The sequence below is a fragment of the Zootermopsis nevadensis genome, unplaced genomic scaffold (assembly GCF_977971745.1).
Source record: "Zootermopsis nevadensis isolate Lab colony 2312 unplaced genomic scaffold, Znev_1.0 Znev_ptg000061l, whole genome shotgun sequence".
NCBI lineage: Eukaryota > Metazoa > Arthropoda > Insecta > Blattodea > Termopsidae > Zootermopsis > Zootermopsis nevadensis.
The window spans coordinates 2,640,354-2,658,729 of record NW_028259192.1 but is presented as its reverse complement, the minus strand read 5'-3'; the positions used below and the strand labels follow the sequence as shown (position 1 = coordinate 2,658,729).

Genomic DNA, 18,376 nt, shown 5'->3' with positions numbered 1-18,376 from the left:
TACTTTGAAATTTACCTTGTAAAAAAGTGATTGATTAAAGGAAATGTTTTATATGGGTCACTCAGTGTTATTATGTTGGTTGCTACAGGCGGTTTTATGATTTGTTGTTATTAGATGTTGGTTTTGTTTTTATTGGATCTATCAGAGACGTCTTTTGTTCTTCGTCTGTTGTTAACGACGATTCATATCATTGCCTGTCACTTCGAGGTGTTAAATAGTTCCGCGGATCGTTATCTCCTTTATTAACGCATATTGAAGTATGAGTATAATTGAAATAATGACCGCAGACCGTTAGAGTAATCGACTAATGAAATACGATAAGGAATTTCAGTTTTGATTACGGCTAGAATGACAAAGCGGTTTTCGTTATTAATTATATGAATTTTAACGGTGAAGAACGAGAAATTTAAAAGCATCCTCCGTTGTTCCGGTATGTCCAAAGAATATTTAGAGCAGTCGAAACGTTTATTTAAGCGATTCTGAAAACTAAATGTGAAGCTGATAGTACCTCAGCTGGTCTAGAAATTTATATACTTTTATAAAACTCAGATTTACCCAGTGTTCAAAGAAATTTCTTTACCCTATCCTGAGCCAGCTTAAACTAATCCATAAATCTCATGCTGTTTATTTGAAATACAATTTAATATTATCCTCCCAAATATACCCCGGTACCACAAAGCCTCTGTTCCCTCCGACTAAAATGTTATAGTTCTATGCACGTTTTATCGCCACCGTGCGTGCTAAATGTCCTACCAATGTCATCCTCCATGGTTTTATCAGTGTCATAAGAATCCGTGAAGGGAAAACAATAGCTATCAGGCGTTGATCTCATTTAAAATTGTTTTAATTTCGTCCTGAATGCAACATCTCATTCTGATCCTTCAGATAACTTTCCACGTCTTTGTATTATGTTGTATTGAGGCCGTGTTGTAGCTCAGGTGGTTAGTGGTTTGCTCCCAGGACAGTCCGCGCGGTATTTGTGATGGACAAAGCGATACTTTGACAAGTTCTGTTCTCGCCCGTCTGTGTTATTCCACCGATTTTCCTCAGTCACTCGTGTATCATCTGGGGGATGGACACGGAGGTCAGTCTCACAGAGACGCGTAGTCTGATGCCATCATAACAGTAATTATGTTGTTTTGTTTGGAAACGTCGTTTTGAGAGTCAGTCATAACGATTCGCGTTGATTGGCCCAAATGTATTAACGATTTAAAATGAATCTAACCTCAATTTATGTGGGAATTTATATTTTAAAATGCAAATTACGTCACAATTAAAACGTGTCCTTAGACTCTGAAGTTTAAGATTACGCAAGCCATAAATTGGAACTAAAAGTGTACCTTTTTTTTTTAGACACACTGTAGGGACTCGTCTGGATCCTCGTTGTATATACATCACGCTTGTGTTGCCCTCGTTTTCGTCAGCGAAGTTCTCTTGTTTCCTTCTTCATGCGTTCAAATCATTCCTTCGAAATTTCATTCCTGTCTGTCCGTCCGTCCGTCCGTCTTCAGCGCCCGCAATTTCCGTGTCTGTTTCAATTCGCCACGGTTTGTGGAAATCACTTCGGGTCCCAGACCCCCTCTTCTCCCCCCCGGGTGTCATTTCCTCTCGCTTCTCGGCCACGGAGCGAGGGTTTCTGCTGTGTAATTATCGACTCAAGGCGCTCCTGACAGACGCTGCGATGTCTCTATAGCAGCAAGCAACGCCTCCAGGTAGACCGCCCGTCGTACGGGTACACACGTGGCTAAAAAACAATTCTCCGTCGGTAATCCAGCTACCTGCTTTCCTCAAGGAGACGGCCCGTCTTTCGTATTCCATTCTTCCATTTTATTATTCACTACACTACAAAATGGCGTCACTACTCTCTCTCTCTTGGGCATCTGAAAATGGCGTAGCGTTGAGTTGACTGCATTTTTCAGCAAAGGCAATGAATTACTGCCATAAACACGTATTAAAATTTTCCCATCCACGTGGTACTCAGTACTTGAAACACTGACCACGTTTTCATGTATGTTCTTGTGTTTAGAATTTTTATAAGTTCGAAATTAAGTGGGTAATTATAAAAGAGAGGAAGATTTTATATATTAAAGAATTGTATTCGTACACATTTATGATTGAAATTTAAACAGACAGTGATAAATCAGTCTGACCTTTGAGTAAATGGACTATGGACATAATGAAATCTCTTGCCAAGCTCCTGGAAATACTTTAGTACCAAGTTAATGATTTGAATCTATTAGACAGGTCCAAAATTGTATAGAACTTCACTTTGATTAGGAATAAAATATAAGTTTCTGTCTGTCCGTTCGTCATACTCTCGTATTCTCTTTTAAATATAATGAAGTTTGTTGTAATAGTTGATTTTTTTTTTACAAATTCAGTTCTTCGATTAACAAAATTGTATTATTATCCCTTTGAAGTCGAAGCTCGTCTAAATATTATTTATTAATCGAGTCCGTACCGAAAAGAAAACACAACACTTCACCGTTGCAAAAATGAATTTAAGGAAATAATTCCTGTTTTCAATAAGGACCATTCGAAAGCACATAAATGCAAACTGAAATATTATTGAATGTTGAAGCAGGTGGGAAATGTGAGGACCATCGGGAGTTTAAAGTGTTAATGTACGTGGAGATAAGCTAAATGAAAATATCAGCTGGCCCTTCCCTCGAGGCGTTTGGTCTCATCTCAGCTCCGCCTGCATTTAATGCAGATTGTTTTGAGCACAATATTTCTGTGGAGGACAGGGCTCATTATGATACAGACAAAAAAATAGTCGCTTTACGTCTCGTGCGTTCTCTACACAGGCTGAAGAAGTCGGTGTTAAACTATTACGATGGACGTGGAAACCTTTGGGCGTTAGAACAAGAGAGAGATTTGTATCGCATTGTCGATGCAGAGAACTTTAACACATGGTTGGATCAGCTTTTCTCGGTCTTTAAGGTTTCTAATTTCTAAATTGAAACGAATTTTTTTTTTAAATTTAATGTAAGAGCTATTAATATTATATTAATTTTAAAAGAGGACAATAAATATATTTATTTTGTACAGTCTATACACAAACGTTTGAAGTTTATTGGTGTTGTAACAAATTATATAATATTAAAACATTTTGTTGTGTAAAATATTATATTAGCGCTCTTAATCGTAAATACGATTTTACATTATATTTTTTAGCGCTTTTTATTAAAACGACATGTTTCGACGGGTAATACCGTCGTCTTCAGGTTTTCATCAATTTAAAATATTTTAAAAACTATTAGATATTTGATGCAATATATTATAATGATCCGTAGTTCTGTTTGTAGCTTTCCATTTTCATGGTAAGTTGTTTATTGTAGTCAGACGTTATATTTATCTGTGGAATTAATGTTTAATTATTTTCTTGGAATGAGTATGAATTGACATAGGAAATAAATAAATAAATAAATAATCGTATAAATATATATTAAAAATAGTAAACGAGGAACATACCAAGAGATGTTGTGTAGAGTAACGTGCGTCTGACGGCTGGTGAAGAGAATTTGTGTCGTATTTACGATTAAGAGCGCTAATATAATATTTTACACAATAAAATGTTTTAATATTATATAATTTTTACAACACCAATAAACTTCAAACGTTTGTGTATAGACTGTACAAAATAAATATATTTAATCAAACACAAACATGACGCATATAAGATACAAATAGGACAGTAAATGTTTCAAAATCACCAAGATCACATTCTTCTCCAGATAGTTTCTTTTGTGTATTTATTTATCTTTTGTTTAACACCGATGAAATTAGTTAAGATTGTTTACGTCTCTTGGATCAAATTATATTGCGATTAATTGACAATGAACTGAAAATAATGTGGGAATAAACTGCCTTAGCATTATTTAAGTTACTATTCCTGCATTTGCTTGGATGGATTAAGAGGAACCACAGAAATTCTCAGTCGGGATCATCGGTCTCCGGCCCGATATATGAACTAGAGACCCCCGTAATAAAAGCAGGCGAACCAACAACTCGGTCACATTAATTGTTAAGTTAGTGCAGGAGTAATCAGTAAAATTTATTCAATGATACAAGGGAATTTAGTATTGAATTTTACATTCGCTAAGCTACTTGATACATTTTTGTCCTCTCAGAAGCTTGTGTGTTTAAAATTCAAAATTGAAGCCCAAACGTTTGATATTCAAGAGTCATGTGTAACACGTGTTATTTTTGAACTTACGCTGTTTCCAAGGAAACATATTGCTGAGATACGCGTTTGTGTTGGCCCCAGTGAATATGGCGGTCAGTGTGACAGACACTAATTGAGCGTGATGAATGTAAAATTGATCAATAATAAGACCTCATCAAGTCATCTTCCATAGAACAACTTGCTCCATTCTAGTGTTCGTATTAAAAAGAATGTTTGCACGAGGACAGAAAATCTTCCTGCATACGAGGTGCGATCGGAAAGTTTCAAGACTGCGCGTATAAAAACCCGTACACTTATCTCAGGTATTAAATTCATCCATCACCCTCGAAGTAGTTCCCCTGGGAGTGAACACAACGATCCCAGCGCCGCTGCCAAGCCTGGAAATCTTTCTTTGTCAGCCTGTCAAGCACCATCTGTGATTCTGCCTGAATCTCTTCTATCGTCTGAAATCTCCTTCCCTTTAGCTGAATTTTCATCTTTGGGAAGAGGAAGAAGTCACACGGAGCTTAGAAAGGAAGTTGGGGTCGGTTCTTGCAAGATCTTTGAGCTCCTGACAAACGAGAAGTCGATTCTGCTTCTGGTCCTCAGACAGGATGCGTCGCATGTGGAGTTCTTCCTTTAGAATCAGCTGACAGGTCCCATAGCCTATCCCAACAATGTCGCACAAGTCGTTGATGGTACGACGTCGATCTTCGTGAATGGCCTGCCGAATCTTCGTAACATTTTCGGGCGTTGTGCTCGAAGATGGTCGTCCAGAACGCTCGTCATCATCGACAGAGAGTTTCGGCCATTTTTAAAACGTGAATGCCACACAAAAGTTTGTGCACGACCCATTGCGGACTCCCCAAATGCTTGCTTTAGCATTTCATAGGTTTCCGTAGCCGTTTTGGCGAGTCTTTGGCAAAATTTGATGCACACGCCATTCCGAAATCGCAGGAGGGTCGGTGTAATGCACTACCAAAACGCCCGTAACTAAGAAAGAAATGCTAATTCGATGATGCCGGCTGGCACACTGATTCACTATGAATGTAGGCCGCACCCCCTAGCGGCAGAAGCTCGTACTACATCCGGTTCGCCCGCTATTGACACAGTCTTGAAACTTTCCGATCGCACCTCGTAGCAGAGGATAAGACGCGCTTAGACTTAAAATTGACTCCGTCGTCATGAAATGAATTTGACAATTTTGCCCGTTAAAACTGCGCCTTAAGGAACATAGTACAGGTTTCTCCAAAATGATGCAGACAGGGAATATTAACATTGTCAGTCAGCTGTTCTCCGCTGTCAGCTGTGTCACGAAGCTGACTGTGGTCATTTTGAGCGCCTTCACTAAATTCGCTAATTCACTAAGTCCCAAATCTGACCCATGAAATGGTTCTAGTTTATTAAAATATCTTTATTTAATTAATGTAATGCGTGTAGATGATAATGTTGCGTCATATTGTGATGATTATAATTGTTTAATTTTAACCGTCTAATCACAATAAAATATTTTATTAAATATTAAAATATTATTACTACAATTAACATTTAAAATATTTAAAATATATTAAAATGATGCTCTTTCTATCGAAATTTTCGATTTACAATTAGAGCATCATTAGACATATTTTTGGGACGACAGTATTCCTGAAATTTCCTCAAACGCTAATATTTCTTATCGACAATTTTAAGGTTTCGTCATACGGCGATATTGAACTCGGTCTGTAAATGAAGTAACTTTTATTCCAGACTATACACTTCAGTGGCCGGCTTCTTTATGGAGTCCATGTCTGGTCGCCGTGCCTCGTACAAGGTGGCAGTAGTCGGTAAGCCTAATAACCGGCTATAATTAAATTATTTCAGGGTTCCCTCTACATTATGTAAGAGCAGACAGTTTCCATGAAAACTATTGGCTGAGTGGAGATTGAAGTTGAACCCACACTCACTTTTCCTTGGCGCATGCGTTGATTAGACCCATTCAGTTTTCTTAAGGGTTCCTAGTTTATAAAATGCTTTTCAAGGCGAAGCAATATGTAGACGTGTACCACAATTATGATATTTACATAATTTAATAAAATAGAGATCAGCTATGTTTATATTTAATTATCAGAATTTTTCTGTGTTTGTTTTAATTTTATGATTCGATTTCCGAAATTACATGATTTCTGTTTATATCTTAATTGCGTCATGTTTGTGTTTTATTGATACAATATTTTATTTTCCGTCTATACACAAACTTAAAATAATGTTGTTTAAAATTACTTAAAATTATAACATTCTCAGTAAATACTGCATCTTGTTACATTTTTTGTATCGATACAAAAAATGTAACAAGATGCAGTATCTACTGAGAATGTTATAATTTTAAGTAATTTTAAACGACATTATTTTAAGTTTGTGTATAGACGGAAAATAAAATATTTTATGATTTCTGTTATTTTAAAAAGACGCACTGAAGCTAAAACAGGGATTATTTGGTGTGTGTGTGTGGGGGGGGGGGGAGAGGATTGTAGTCCAACAGTAAATTACCTTGTGAATATTAAAGTGCATATTTTATGTCGTAAGGCGCATTCTTGAACTTAGAAGCACAAATAACTGTGAGAAACCTCTTTTGAAGCTTACTTATATTTTATATTTGAAACAGTGATGGTTTATTTTTGACTGATTTTCATAAAAACGCATGGATTACTGTGACATATGAAAAGAGGGTATTTTAATGTGGGAATACCCAGCCCATAATTTTACAGCGGATTTTACGTAAGATGAAGAAAACAAGAGAGGAATTGAAGTAGAAGAACATGGAGTTAAATAATTATTGTCTTCGTCCGCTGTTCCATGTCAATGGTCTTGTTGTAATCACCGGACTGTATTTTGTATCCTTCTGAAGTGTACATGCACCGGTATGTGAAGTCTTGAACCACTAACAGATAACCACTTCTTCGGAAATTGGTTGGTGTGTGAGAGAGGAGAGTAATTTTTATTATTCATTTTAGGTTTTTAATATCTTAATTTTCTTTAAGATTGGTTACGGTTCAGACACGTGTCTTTTAGGGCGAGAGTGACATAAGTGATTGATGGGTATTTTTTTCTTTGGGGGGGGGGAGGGAGTACAAGCCGCTTGAGTGAGGACATGCACGATTAACGGACACTTCCTTCGGAATCTCTACATTTCTATGCAGCTTGAAACTGGAGGGAAAAAGCTTCTGTCGTTGGTTAGCTTGAAATTGTTTTAGAGATGCTAACAACTGTCTGATGAAAGCGGTTGTCGCCAGAACTCTTGTAAATAATGTCACTCCAGAGACAGGATGACTGTTCTGTCACAAGCCAATGCCACCGAATTGTGTTTTAAATCCGTGGCTTGTAGTTTGTGGGCTGTAAAATGACGATATCTGCCTCCGACGAAAAAGATTATCTCTTTCTGAAGTAGCTTTTATACGAATTTCAATAAGGGTTAATGCTTGTAACGTAAAGTGTTAAGAAGATTATAAGACCTGATGGTTATGAAGCTACAGTCGATTATTGTATTTGTCAGTAAATTATTTAAGCTTCAAGATCACGGAAAGATCGTGCAGTGTCGGAACACGAAGAGAGGAGTACAGGTGAGTAAAGACAGCTCAGAACTCGAAGAATAATGAAGCTAGGAACGTTCTATTGTCGACTCAAAGCCGCGGGAGAGAAAAGTCCTTTCGTGGCATTGAAGCATGCAAATTTTAATGGCTATTGTAGAATTATAAAACTACTTCTCATTGTACGACTTGAGATTCAGCAGTCCTAAGCGACTAAGATTACAAAAATGAGGAAAATATTATATTAAATAACATTAAAATTAATGAGATGATAATGTTGCGTCATATTGTGATAAATATATATTTGTTTAAATCTTGTCAGTCTGATCACAATAAAATTCCTATTAAATATTAAAATATTACTATAATTAACATTTAAATATTTAAAATATATTAAAATGATGTTCTCTATCGAAATGTTCGATTTACATTAGAACATCACAAAAAAAAAACAAATTAAACAAATTAAAATTAATATTAGAGGAAAGATTTGCGCGGTTGAAGAGTGTGTTAATCTGGATCTAATGACGGTGATGGACTTTCTGAATAACAATTTATCAAAACATTGCAGAAGGGTCTTGGTGAGACCTTTTCATAGATATTTATCGTCAAGATAAGAATGTTAGTAACACGTAACTAAAGGCGAAAAGCGTAGATTTGAGAACACTTTACTGTTGGTCAGGTATATAGTTACGCTAAAAATATATCAACTTTGATTCCACTGAATTTTATGACGTGATATTTTTATGAACTGTCCGCACGGATATTTTTTAAAAACAAAAAAAAGGCTAACAGAAAAGTAAAATTAATTAACATTTTGTCTTGTTCCGCGCAAGAAAATAGTTGACTAATGTTCCGTATGTCGCTATTGCATTCTAGCGTGCAGATTGTAAACCATGAATTTAACACGCTTTTAAACAAGACTTTGCAAGCATATTTTACGAGAGAACTCTACCACTCATAACCATAACTGACAGCAGTTTTAATAGAGTTATAATACGTATAACAACTAGGCAACAGAGCACTCTGGTGCTCACTGATGGTACTGACGCATCACAAATTTTACGAAACACCATTAATACGTGCATAGGTTGTACACGACAGATTTTTACAATAAAAAAACATGCTCAGTCAACTGTGTGCCTGATTATGTATCTGGCAATGTATCTGTATGTTTAACTAACTATATCTATGAACATAATGATTTTTGAGAAGTTAATAGTCGTACATTTAGCCAAAAAACTCCTGCCGTCGGTAGAAACTGGAGATCTTTTAACTCTTAATTAGTTGTAAGCGAAAATGTTAAGTCTTCAAAAGGAAGAAGTTAAGATTCTTGGAGTGATGGTTTTTTGAATAATGCAAAAACAGATCTGACGGTAAGGAAAATTTTGCTTTCTTATTCTCGTCTTATTTTATTCTAATTTGTTTTAATATCCTTCTTCATTGTTTACGTTTTCATCATTATCGTGACTCTCATAATTTTATACGCTGGATAATTTTTAAGAATATCAAATAAAGTCTATTTTAACTTCGCGTAATTTAGGAATTATATTGAACAAAAATTAAATTTGCTACGCTAAAACAGTATCAAACGGATTGAGTAAACATCCATATTATGCGTTCACGTAATAAATTCTGTGCAAACAGTCCATAAAGATGTACTTTTTAAAGATATTGTAGGTGCGTCATATTGTGATTTTATTTAAAATAGTATTAAAATATATTAAAATTGTCCGTCAATCACAATAAAGTAATATAAGATAATTAAATGATTAAAATATTATCCTTTGTTCCATATCGAGTACTCGATTTACATATGGAACATTCTCGACATGTTTCGGCTTTCATAGAGCCGTCATCAGGTGTATGTTATAAACTCTTAATTCAATTACTAATTTTTAATTTTCTTATCATTTCTTCGTTTTTCATTGTATCAACTTTTTTGATGTGTTATATAACATTGATGTAATCGTATTGTCGGAGTGATGTTAATGCTGCGTATATTGGTCTGTGAATTAAAGGATTCAAACCATTAATGAAATTGAAAATAGAAGACAAAATAAATAAATTAAAGTAAACGTATAAACTTACCAGAGAAGTAATATCGAAGTTGTAAGAGGAGAGATCGGAGGTACATCGTATCGGAGCGAGGTTTGGTTATTGACTGCGGTGTTGGTGGGTGAAAGGCGGTTTGTCAGGGTTGGGGTCAAGGCACTGGAGTGCATTAAAAATGGGGTTGTTACTTTTTAAAGTTACATAATAATATCCCAAGCAGGCTAAATGCTTTTCAGTTTGCTTTGGAACATACTTGAATTGAAATTTGCACGTGTGAACCGTATTTTCCCCCCGAGTCTTTATTTAAGAAATTACAGGCAAATATTGATTTCTTATCTTTGTATTTGATACATCACCATTAAAAAATTCGTATTAAATTGTATATAAATTCCTTTCTGTTACTAACAATTCTTTAAAAATTTAAGTAGTGTATGCCCGCAAATAAACTTACGCACTTGTTATATTTGCGAGATTTCTTCAATTCTTTTTTTGCATTATCTGGGGTTTAGATTTTCCGGGTAAATATATTTTGAGACAAACTCGGATCCTCGAGAGTCTAATACGTATTAGACTGTAATAAATTAGATTTTTGAATGTGTCTGAGTATACCCGTGTTTGTAAACTAGTTGTTGATTTATTAGGTCTGTTTATATCAGACCGTGCTTTGAAGTCTCTTTTATGTTTAAAACTGCAACTTTTTCAATCTGACTGCTTCTGAAACAAAAAGTACGCGGTATTAATGCCAAGAGAAATGCTATTAAACCTGTAGACAGTGCCACCAGGTTCAAGGACGTTTCTTTTTATCAACGACGGTTTCTTTCTGTAGTCTAAGGAAATGAGTGGCTTGTGTCTTCAGTGATCAGTCATCATCTGTCAAATGAAGTCGTACCTGTTGGGAACTGCGTCGTGGAAAATTTTGTGTTAGAGTTTGGATTTCTTTTATTCCAAAAGATTGTGCAACTGCACGTTTGTTTCAATATAAAATTAATTTCTGAAGGTGGACACCAAAGAGGTACATCGGACATGTTCTTAGATAAACAGATTAAGGCGGTAGTGATCGTAATTAAGATGAACTGTGAAGTTTCTTTTTGCAGTGTAGAGTTTAGTCCAGTTTTTTTACCTTGAAGATGAAAGAAGCAGGCTAATTCCTGAAACTGTCAAGAACCATCAACAGAGACACGTGATATTCATAAAATAAGTGTTTCAAGAAATTTTAGGACCGCTGAATATAAACAAAATCACAAGGTATGTCTTATACTTTTATAACCATAACATTAGCTATGTTGAACCAAAGAATTCTGATATACACATTTGTTTTTTTATTAGATGCGTGTTTATATCTATCGATAAAAATTAGAACAGTCGAAATTGCCATTTATAAACGCGTTGTTTCATTATGAGGGCTGACCTTACGTTTTAGGAGTCTGGGTCACTTACCGAAGAGTGTCTGCCGATAGTAACACCTACTGGTGAATGGAACGTTTTTGGCTGCAGAAGTTACAGAGGGCATGATTGCGTTACGGGCAGACTTCTCATTAAGATACTTGGCAATTATTGTCAGTTTGGAGACTTACCAGCTCCACGGAACACAGTCCTCCTTATAAAGTTAGTAATCACCCAGATGATTACGAAATTCCTCGTCTGTTATTGAACCAAATTTACGTTATCGTGTTCGCAGAATTCCGAAACTTGAACCTGTTCTGGGACGAATTTTCTAGAGACCCAGAACACGTTTCTTTAATATTCAGACATGTAAGCTTTTATCTTCCAGTTGGTCCATTATTTTATAATTTACGGTTAAAATTCTGTGTGCATTCTACTTTTCTTTATGCGTGTTAAAGTTTGTTTGAAGCTTGGGGGGAAAAACTAGCAGAGCGAATTGACCTCAGCGCTCAAAGGCCATTCTCAAACGATCTCGCGAAGTTTGGAAATTTACTCAGATTCCGCTGTTGTTATTAAATAGAATTTTTTTAAAAAAAAATCCTGACTTATCACGAATGTTAACATCTCTTTCAGAGTACCAAGTGGTCTGATTTAAATTTAACAGAGCACAATATTTGAAATATGAAAGTGTTTTTACAGGAGTGAGACCTGAAATTACTTGAAATTAAAATTACCCAATGTCCCACCATTTATACTAGTGCAGGAAACATTTTCCAAGCTATTTTCTTGAAAATTCCAACGTCTGCATTATGTTCAGATATACGACGTACGCAGGCCTATTTTAATTTATGCTTTTATAAATTTAGGAAGCATAAATGAGTCATAGGGAGACATATCTGTATTGGTGGGAAATACGTCTCATTTGTGGAATGTGTTTAGGTACAAATGGGTATATAAAATTTTCACTCCATCAGATTCCCACTTGTTCAGCCAATTAAGGTATATTCATTTAGGAACGTAAAGATGACGACACGAGCCCTTGCAGATTTTTCAGAAAATATTATTCAACGTTTTTCAATGGAACTGTTTAGGAAGAATATCGTTGGAGACCTAAGTTGAGCGAGACTCGTTCGTGGAACGGACGAGCTCGGAGTCAATATAAACAGTTCCATTGAAAAACGTTGAATAATATTTTCTGAAAAATCGGCAAGGGCTCGTGTCGTGCTCGTGTCGTTATCTTTACGTTCCTATATAAATAGACCCTTATGTAGACGTCAGCGTAATCTATCAGCTACTGGTAAAATGTACGTTCTTAATGTTTTGGATAAGATGTGGGAATGTATTCAAATGTTCTATTTATATTCATGACAGCGATGGAACAGGTGAATTTGCATCATGTACGGTGCTGGGGCACTCGGTGTCTCTTGTCTGGCGATGGTGGAGCCCCCCTGACAAAAATATTCTGATACTAAGACGACAAAGGTGAAAGACATCTCCAGTCTAATTCGACGACGCTGTATTGAGCGACTTTCGTGGTATCTGCAATGATAACGTTCATGACAGAAAATTGAAAGGTCCACAGGCTTCATTGCGGTACGATTTCTTTTTCCCCAGAATTAAATGAAAATAGGCTTATTTGTGTATAGTATTTAGTAACAGGTAGTCATTTTTAATAAGAATACCAGGCTAACATGTTTTAACATAATTTCCTTCCCTTACAGCTGACAGCATATCTACTTCTATTATAAAATAATAAATAATTAAGATAAGGGAATTAAATACGTATTTTGTCATTGCTTTATTCTTGGGCAGAAGAATCTCTTTTCTTACTTAAACGTGTTTTCCTTTCTAGTCTATTAATCTTAATGTGTGCCATGAAAAACTCTCATCGCTTGAATTATGTATGTGAAATTTTAGGTTCTCACGGCAGCGACTGTGAAGTTTTTTGGGATGTTTCGCCGTGTAATCTCGTAGCAAGTGACAGACGTTTCAGAGGTACTCAGGGCGATGTGCCCTGATAATAGTGGCAGTAAGCACCTTTGAAACGTCGGTAAATTTCTACGAGACATTCCTTAAATTTATGTTGCAAGTATGGAAACAGAATCTTAAAAAAAATACTATGTTATCGGCATTAATTTAATCAGACATTTTAATTCCGTTATGATACAATGATCTGAAAAGTGATATTGCGTTATTGCTTAATATTTGTGTTCGAGATTAATTGTAGTTATCTTCTAAGTATCTTACAGTTTTATGTTAACAACGTTCGATGTTCTGGATCTGTACACAAAGTAAAATAAACAATAAACATAAAAACACTCGACAACAACACATTACTGCATTTGTTACTTCGCTTGTCGACAGATCTTCAGTTTGACAGACATCGATTGTTTCTCCACCTATATTCTGTTTCACTTTTATCTTATTTCCAGTTGAAGTGTAAATTAACCAGCCAACGTGCATTTGTTTCGTAAAAACAATTCACAGGAAATATAACGTAACAAAGGAACAAAGATTCAGATGGAAACTGTCGAGTTCAGTGTTTTGGAACGAAATTGGTTTGCTTTTCAGTTCATTTGAGGTCTGAGTGCCAATTAAAATAACATTTCTGTTAGGAATAAGCGTGACTAGATGATAATAGCTAAATAATTTCTACGGAATTAAAATAAAAATAATGCTTTCGTTCATAAAAATACAGTGTGTTAGTTAAATCCCTTCAGAATCGTTGTAAGCCATTTAAACGGAATCTGATAGTGTAATTTTAAGTTATATGAAGAGTTTATGTCATGTTCGGGTTTACTCCCAGGTCATTTTTATGGGATAACATGAAAAAAGTAAAGTAATTTAAAAGAAATTGAATAAATCACAATATAAAGTCAATTTAGAAACAGTACTTCAACTGACGTAATACGTAAATGTATTTAATTTCGATCTTAGTGTCTGATCTACTCGTCAGTCGGCGCTTGAATACGTAATATCAGTGTATTCTGAAGTTGTGAGTATTTTAAGCCAGCAGCAGGGATTTTTGGGCTGTTATGTTGAGAAGTGTGGAGAAACTCTGAAGAAAGTGCTTGCGTACTCGAAAGCATTGTTAATACAAAGAACACTAACACTGTTTGTGATAAACTCAATATTTTGAAAACTACAGTTAATATTTTAATAACTTTGATACGTGCATTTACGAAAATAAATTTGTCAGTTAATGAAACAGAAAATGTAACAGTTTGGAACGAGTGTTACAATAATCGATGACATAGAAAATAAGCCCAAAATTTGAAATTAATAAATATTATATCCCCCCACGGGGAATTCTTCTTCACCGGTTCAAAGGGCAGTAACAGTTTTCTGAATCAGTTTTGAACACCAGAGGACACTTTTCGCTTCCATGACGTATTGTTTGTTCAAGAGAGTAACGTAAGAATCTGTGCATTTGATTGGTTATATTTTTTTAAAATCCTGTTTCGAAACTGAACCCGACATTTTCAGTTAAAAAAAAAACACACACAAATATAAAGTAAGTATTTCAGTTACTCGAGTCACAAGTTCGTCGTTAAATCACGAGGTGTCTCTCTTGTCGTAAGACAGTGGTTCGTACTGTTTTCCGTCATTGTAGAAGCGGAATATTCCGTTCTTGACAGAAGAGATTCTATACTGAAAGGATTCAATCTTCTTTGTTTGTTGTTGTTGTCGTTGTTGCACTTGTTAACAACGGAGAGATCGATTGTTGGTGTGGTCGAGTTTTGTTGGTGTTGTCTGTAGTGTTCGAAAGACAGATCTGCCCTGCTCATCATTCTCAGACGATCACCAAACTCGTCATCACCTTTTGCAGTTGATGACGGCGAAACTGTTACGAAACTGAGTGGGACCGAATCGCTTTTTCTAGAAGACGCGTCGTCCTCTTCGCTGTCGCTGTCGTCACCAACGACATCTATCTCGACGTCCCGAGCACCAGAACTACTGGTGTTGCTGCAACAGCTTGAGGAGTCGTTGTTGTTGTTGTTGTTGTTGGAAGAGGATGTTTGTTGAGACGACGACTGGTGGACTCTACCGGATAATTTCTTTCCTTGTTGTTGTTCCCAGTCTCGCCGCAAGGTGGCGATGTCGACAGCGATTCCTTTGGCCGCCAGTTTCCGCTGCTGTCGCTCCAGTGACTTGATTAGCTTTTTCTCGCGGCGTTCCCGCTCTTTACGCAGAAGCTCCTCCTCCGGGATAGGCTCCCCGCTGCACGTCTGAGGGTGCGCGTTGTGTGCCGGGCGTCCAGGTCCTTTCTTTGTATGCTCCTTCTTACGCCACTTGGCTCTTCGGTTCTGGAACCACACCTGCAACACAATGCAGCGCCCATGACTCCAGGACATTCGGGGTGAACACAAATGACACAATTACTTATGGGTCTATCGCCGTAAGATTGGACGTGGCGCGAAGTACGAGAGTGGTGGACGTCGCTGTCGATATTGACGGATGCCGGTAAAGAGTTGTGCTGCCATTACCGGCAAGAACCCTAAAGGAGTTCGTTCCTCATTCATCAAAAAAAAATATACAAATTTTACTACGAATTGCAACGCAACAGATAAGAAACTTTTTGAAAGCGAACGTAATACGTGTTCTCAGGTAAATAACTCTTTGTATAGTTGTCCGGATTTACAAATTCTGATGTTCATTTTAAGGAATCTCATAACAAACTATTCTATCGGTACCCTCCTTCTCCCCCCCCCACCGTAACTTTGAATCACGTGACGTAAATAATTTTCTAGATCACGTGTTTTCTTCCTGAGATTCTCGTATGATAAAAACCAAACGGCTTGAATAAATTAAAATTACGCCATTCGAAGGAGAACTTAAAACACCTTTTTTTTGTACCGCGCGGGACGATTTAAGCGAAATTTTGTATTAGTTTCACGCCGTTAGAGGCTACAGCAGTGTCGTAAGTCTTAATTTTCATCAGTCGGTAATAACAATATGGCGCATGCGCGTATTAGTCAGCCAAGACGACACCAGCGCACTAAAGTGATGGAAGTTAAGAAATTTTCGAAAAATATGTAAATTATTAAGTTGTTTTTATTGTTAAGTGCAATACAATAAATGGCGATTGCATGAAATTCATATTTTGCTCAGAAACAAATACGATAAATTTTATACGTCGTAACATTTTTATGGCATTTTGCCATAATCACTGTAATCATAAGACGTAATGTTGCAGGTTATTTGTTTGTACTTTAGAAAAAGAAAAGAAAAAAGAAACTCGGCTGTTGACTGTAACGATGTAAATATTAACTCAAATATCTGTAACTCGAAACAAAAACTCGTTTTTATAATAAAATACTCGCGCTACTCGAGTTTCGTATGATGATAATGTTCATGATTATCTATCTGTAGTTACAAAAAAAAATAGAAGAATGATTTTTGAAGCGTTTTCTAGGTAATCTCTACTTACTTCAGCCTTCAGGTAAAAAAAGTCAAATTACTGGGTTCGGTTACCATGACTACAGTAATTTCCCCCTAACAATTCAATCTTCTACCACTGTCTCACTCTATAGCCCTGGGAAGTTTGTTGGAGTTTCTTTGACAGCCACCTTATCCTCCTCCAAGACGTCTAAACTTATCAGGGGTGTCCAACTACCCCCAGACTTTGATAAAATTTCTAGAAAATTACGGATTCCCCCTTTATCAGTTGATTGGCGTTCAGCTAACTTGATGCAACTCCCGAGTCTTGTAACGACATTGTATCTAATTTTAAGCCGATTTAATCCACGTTGGGGCAGTAACGCCGTGTGGACTAACATCGACACGTTTACCGCTTTGAGAACGTCGAATATCATACGTTTCACATCATATTCGTATTTTAACGATCAGTTTTTAATATTATCCTTCCGTTATACTCTTCTATGTCTTAAGTTGTATGTTCCTGTAATATATTCCGATTTAAATTTTAAGAGGTACCTTTGTTTTGCCATGTCCCATTTGCTTGGTTTAAAGAACTCGTCAGATCTAAGTTCGCGTATCAAAATGCGCACCACGAGAATTCTGCTCAGCGTTGTGTTTTATTTTGAGTTCTGCTTCGGGGGAAGAAGTCATGTCCCACGCACTCACACATAATGTTCCGAGACAGACATAAATTTTAAATAAAATACCAGGATGTGCAATTTAATAGCCCAAATCACTTCTTTGTAGTCTTATATATATATACTTTTAATATCTTATTAACCAATTCTTTGATCCAGTGTTGATAGAAAAAGGAGTGTTATTTACAAAGGGTTTCTCTGGAGCTACCTTTTAGCAAATAAAGAACCATTGTGACATCGAATTTCTCACGAGTAGATTGCGACGCCGTATGGACTCTTAGCTATATACCGACGTTTCAGAGATCATACTGTCTTCATCATCAGAAATTAAGATTGTATTATAACCCCCACCCCTCAAAACATCTAACTTATCAGGCGGTTATATAACCATTAGAGATGCTTCAAAATTATTAAATAAAATATGACAGACCTGATAAAAATTATACAATTTAAAGATATCATGACGATGGATCATTGTCTTCTGGGATGTTGTGCAATTTTGTTTTATAGAAATTGACCGACGTTTCAGAGGTGTTTACTGCCTCCAGCACCAGGGCGATCATCGCTACGTACCAGAAGGCAGCCATCCTCTCAATCGAATGTCACTGGCAATGTTTACAATTTTGTGACAGCCCTGAGTTATTTAAGGACGTTTATGCGTTGTCTTAAGGCCAGCTTGCCCGGTAACAGCTTCATATCTCGTTCACTGATATTCGTAAGTGACTTATAGTTGAGATAATTTTAATAACCGCAATAATGCTGGCCAAACAGGTTTTAAGCAGCAGTTTTTCCAGAATAGATAAAATTTAATGGTGGTAGTCCTGTAAATGAAAAAGAAATATTTTACGGGCGTAGAAATTGAATAACAATTTACTGTTTCTACGAAACAAGTGACATTGTAAATGCGGAAGCGTATGTTGTAAAGCCTAGACTCATTTGTTTATATTTTCGTAACTTCCTGGTAATATATTTGTGTTTTACAAGGAGAAATGAATGGGCTACGATCTTCACAAGGTTTTACATCTCAACACACATCTCTCAGGAAATAAGAAAAAAGTTGAGTTATGTGATTTGATATACAGAATGCCCCAAAAATATGTATACACATTGAATAATCCACTGTTCCCACGGTTCGTCATCTGTAT

The 18,376-nt window shown here is 36.2% G+C and overlaps 2 protein-coding genes across 3 annotated transcripts in view; one reads left to right on the top strand and one right to left on the bottom strand.

The window, feature by feature from the left end:
• Positions 1 to 18,376, top strand: part of LOC110835676 (uncharacterized) — a 432,687-nt gene that overhangs the window by 106,636 nt on the left and 307,675 nt on the right. The window contains exon 1 of one of the 2 annotated variants that reach the window (XM_087340781.1): positions 10,671 to 11,034. The exons of the other annotated variant lie outside the window; for it this stretch is intronic. The gene's annotated coding sequence lies outside the window, so the exon portion shown is untranslated. Of the gene's footprint in view, positions 1 to 10,670; positions 11,035 to 18,376 lie in introns of those variants that run through there. 2 annotated transcript variants of the gene reach the window in all.
• Positions 13,304 to 18,376, bottom strand: part of LOC110835675 (uncharacterized) — a 71,840-nt gene continuing 66,767 nt past the window's right edge. The window contains exon 3 of the mRNA XM_022076156.2: positions 13,304 to 15,491. Within this exon, the coding sequence (XP_021931848.2) occupies positions 14,709 to 15,491 (783 nt within the window). The 3' untranslated portion in view covers positions 13,304 to 14,708. The remainder of the gene's footprint in view (positions 15,492 to 18,376) is intronic.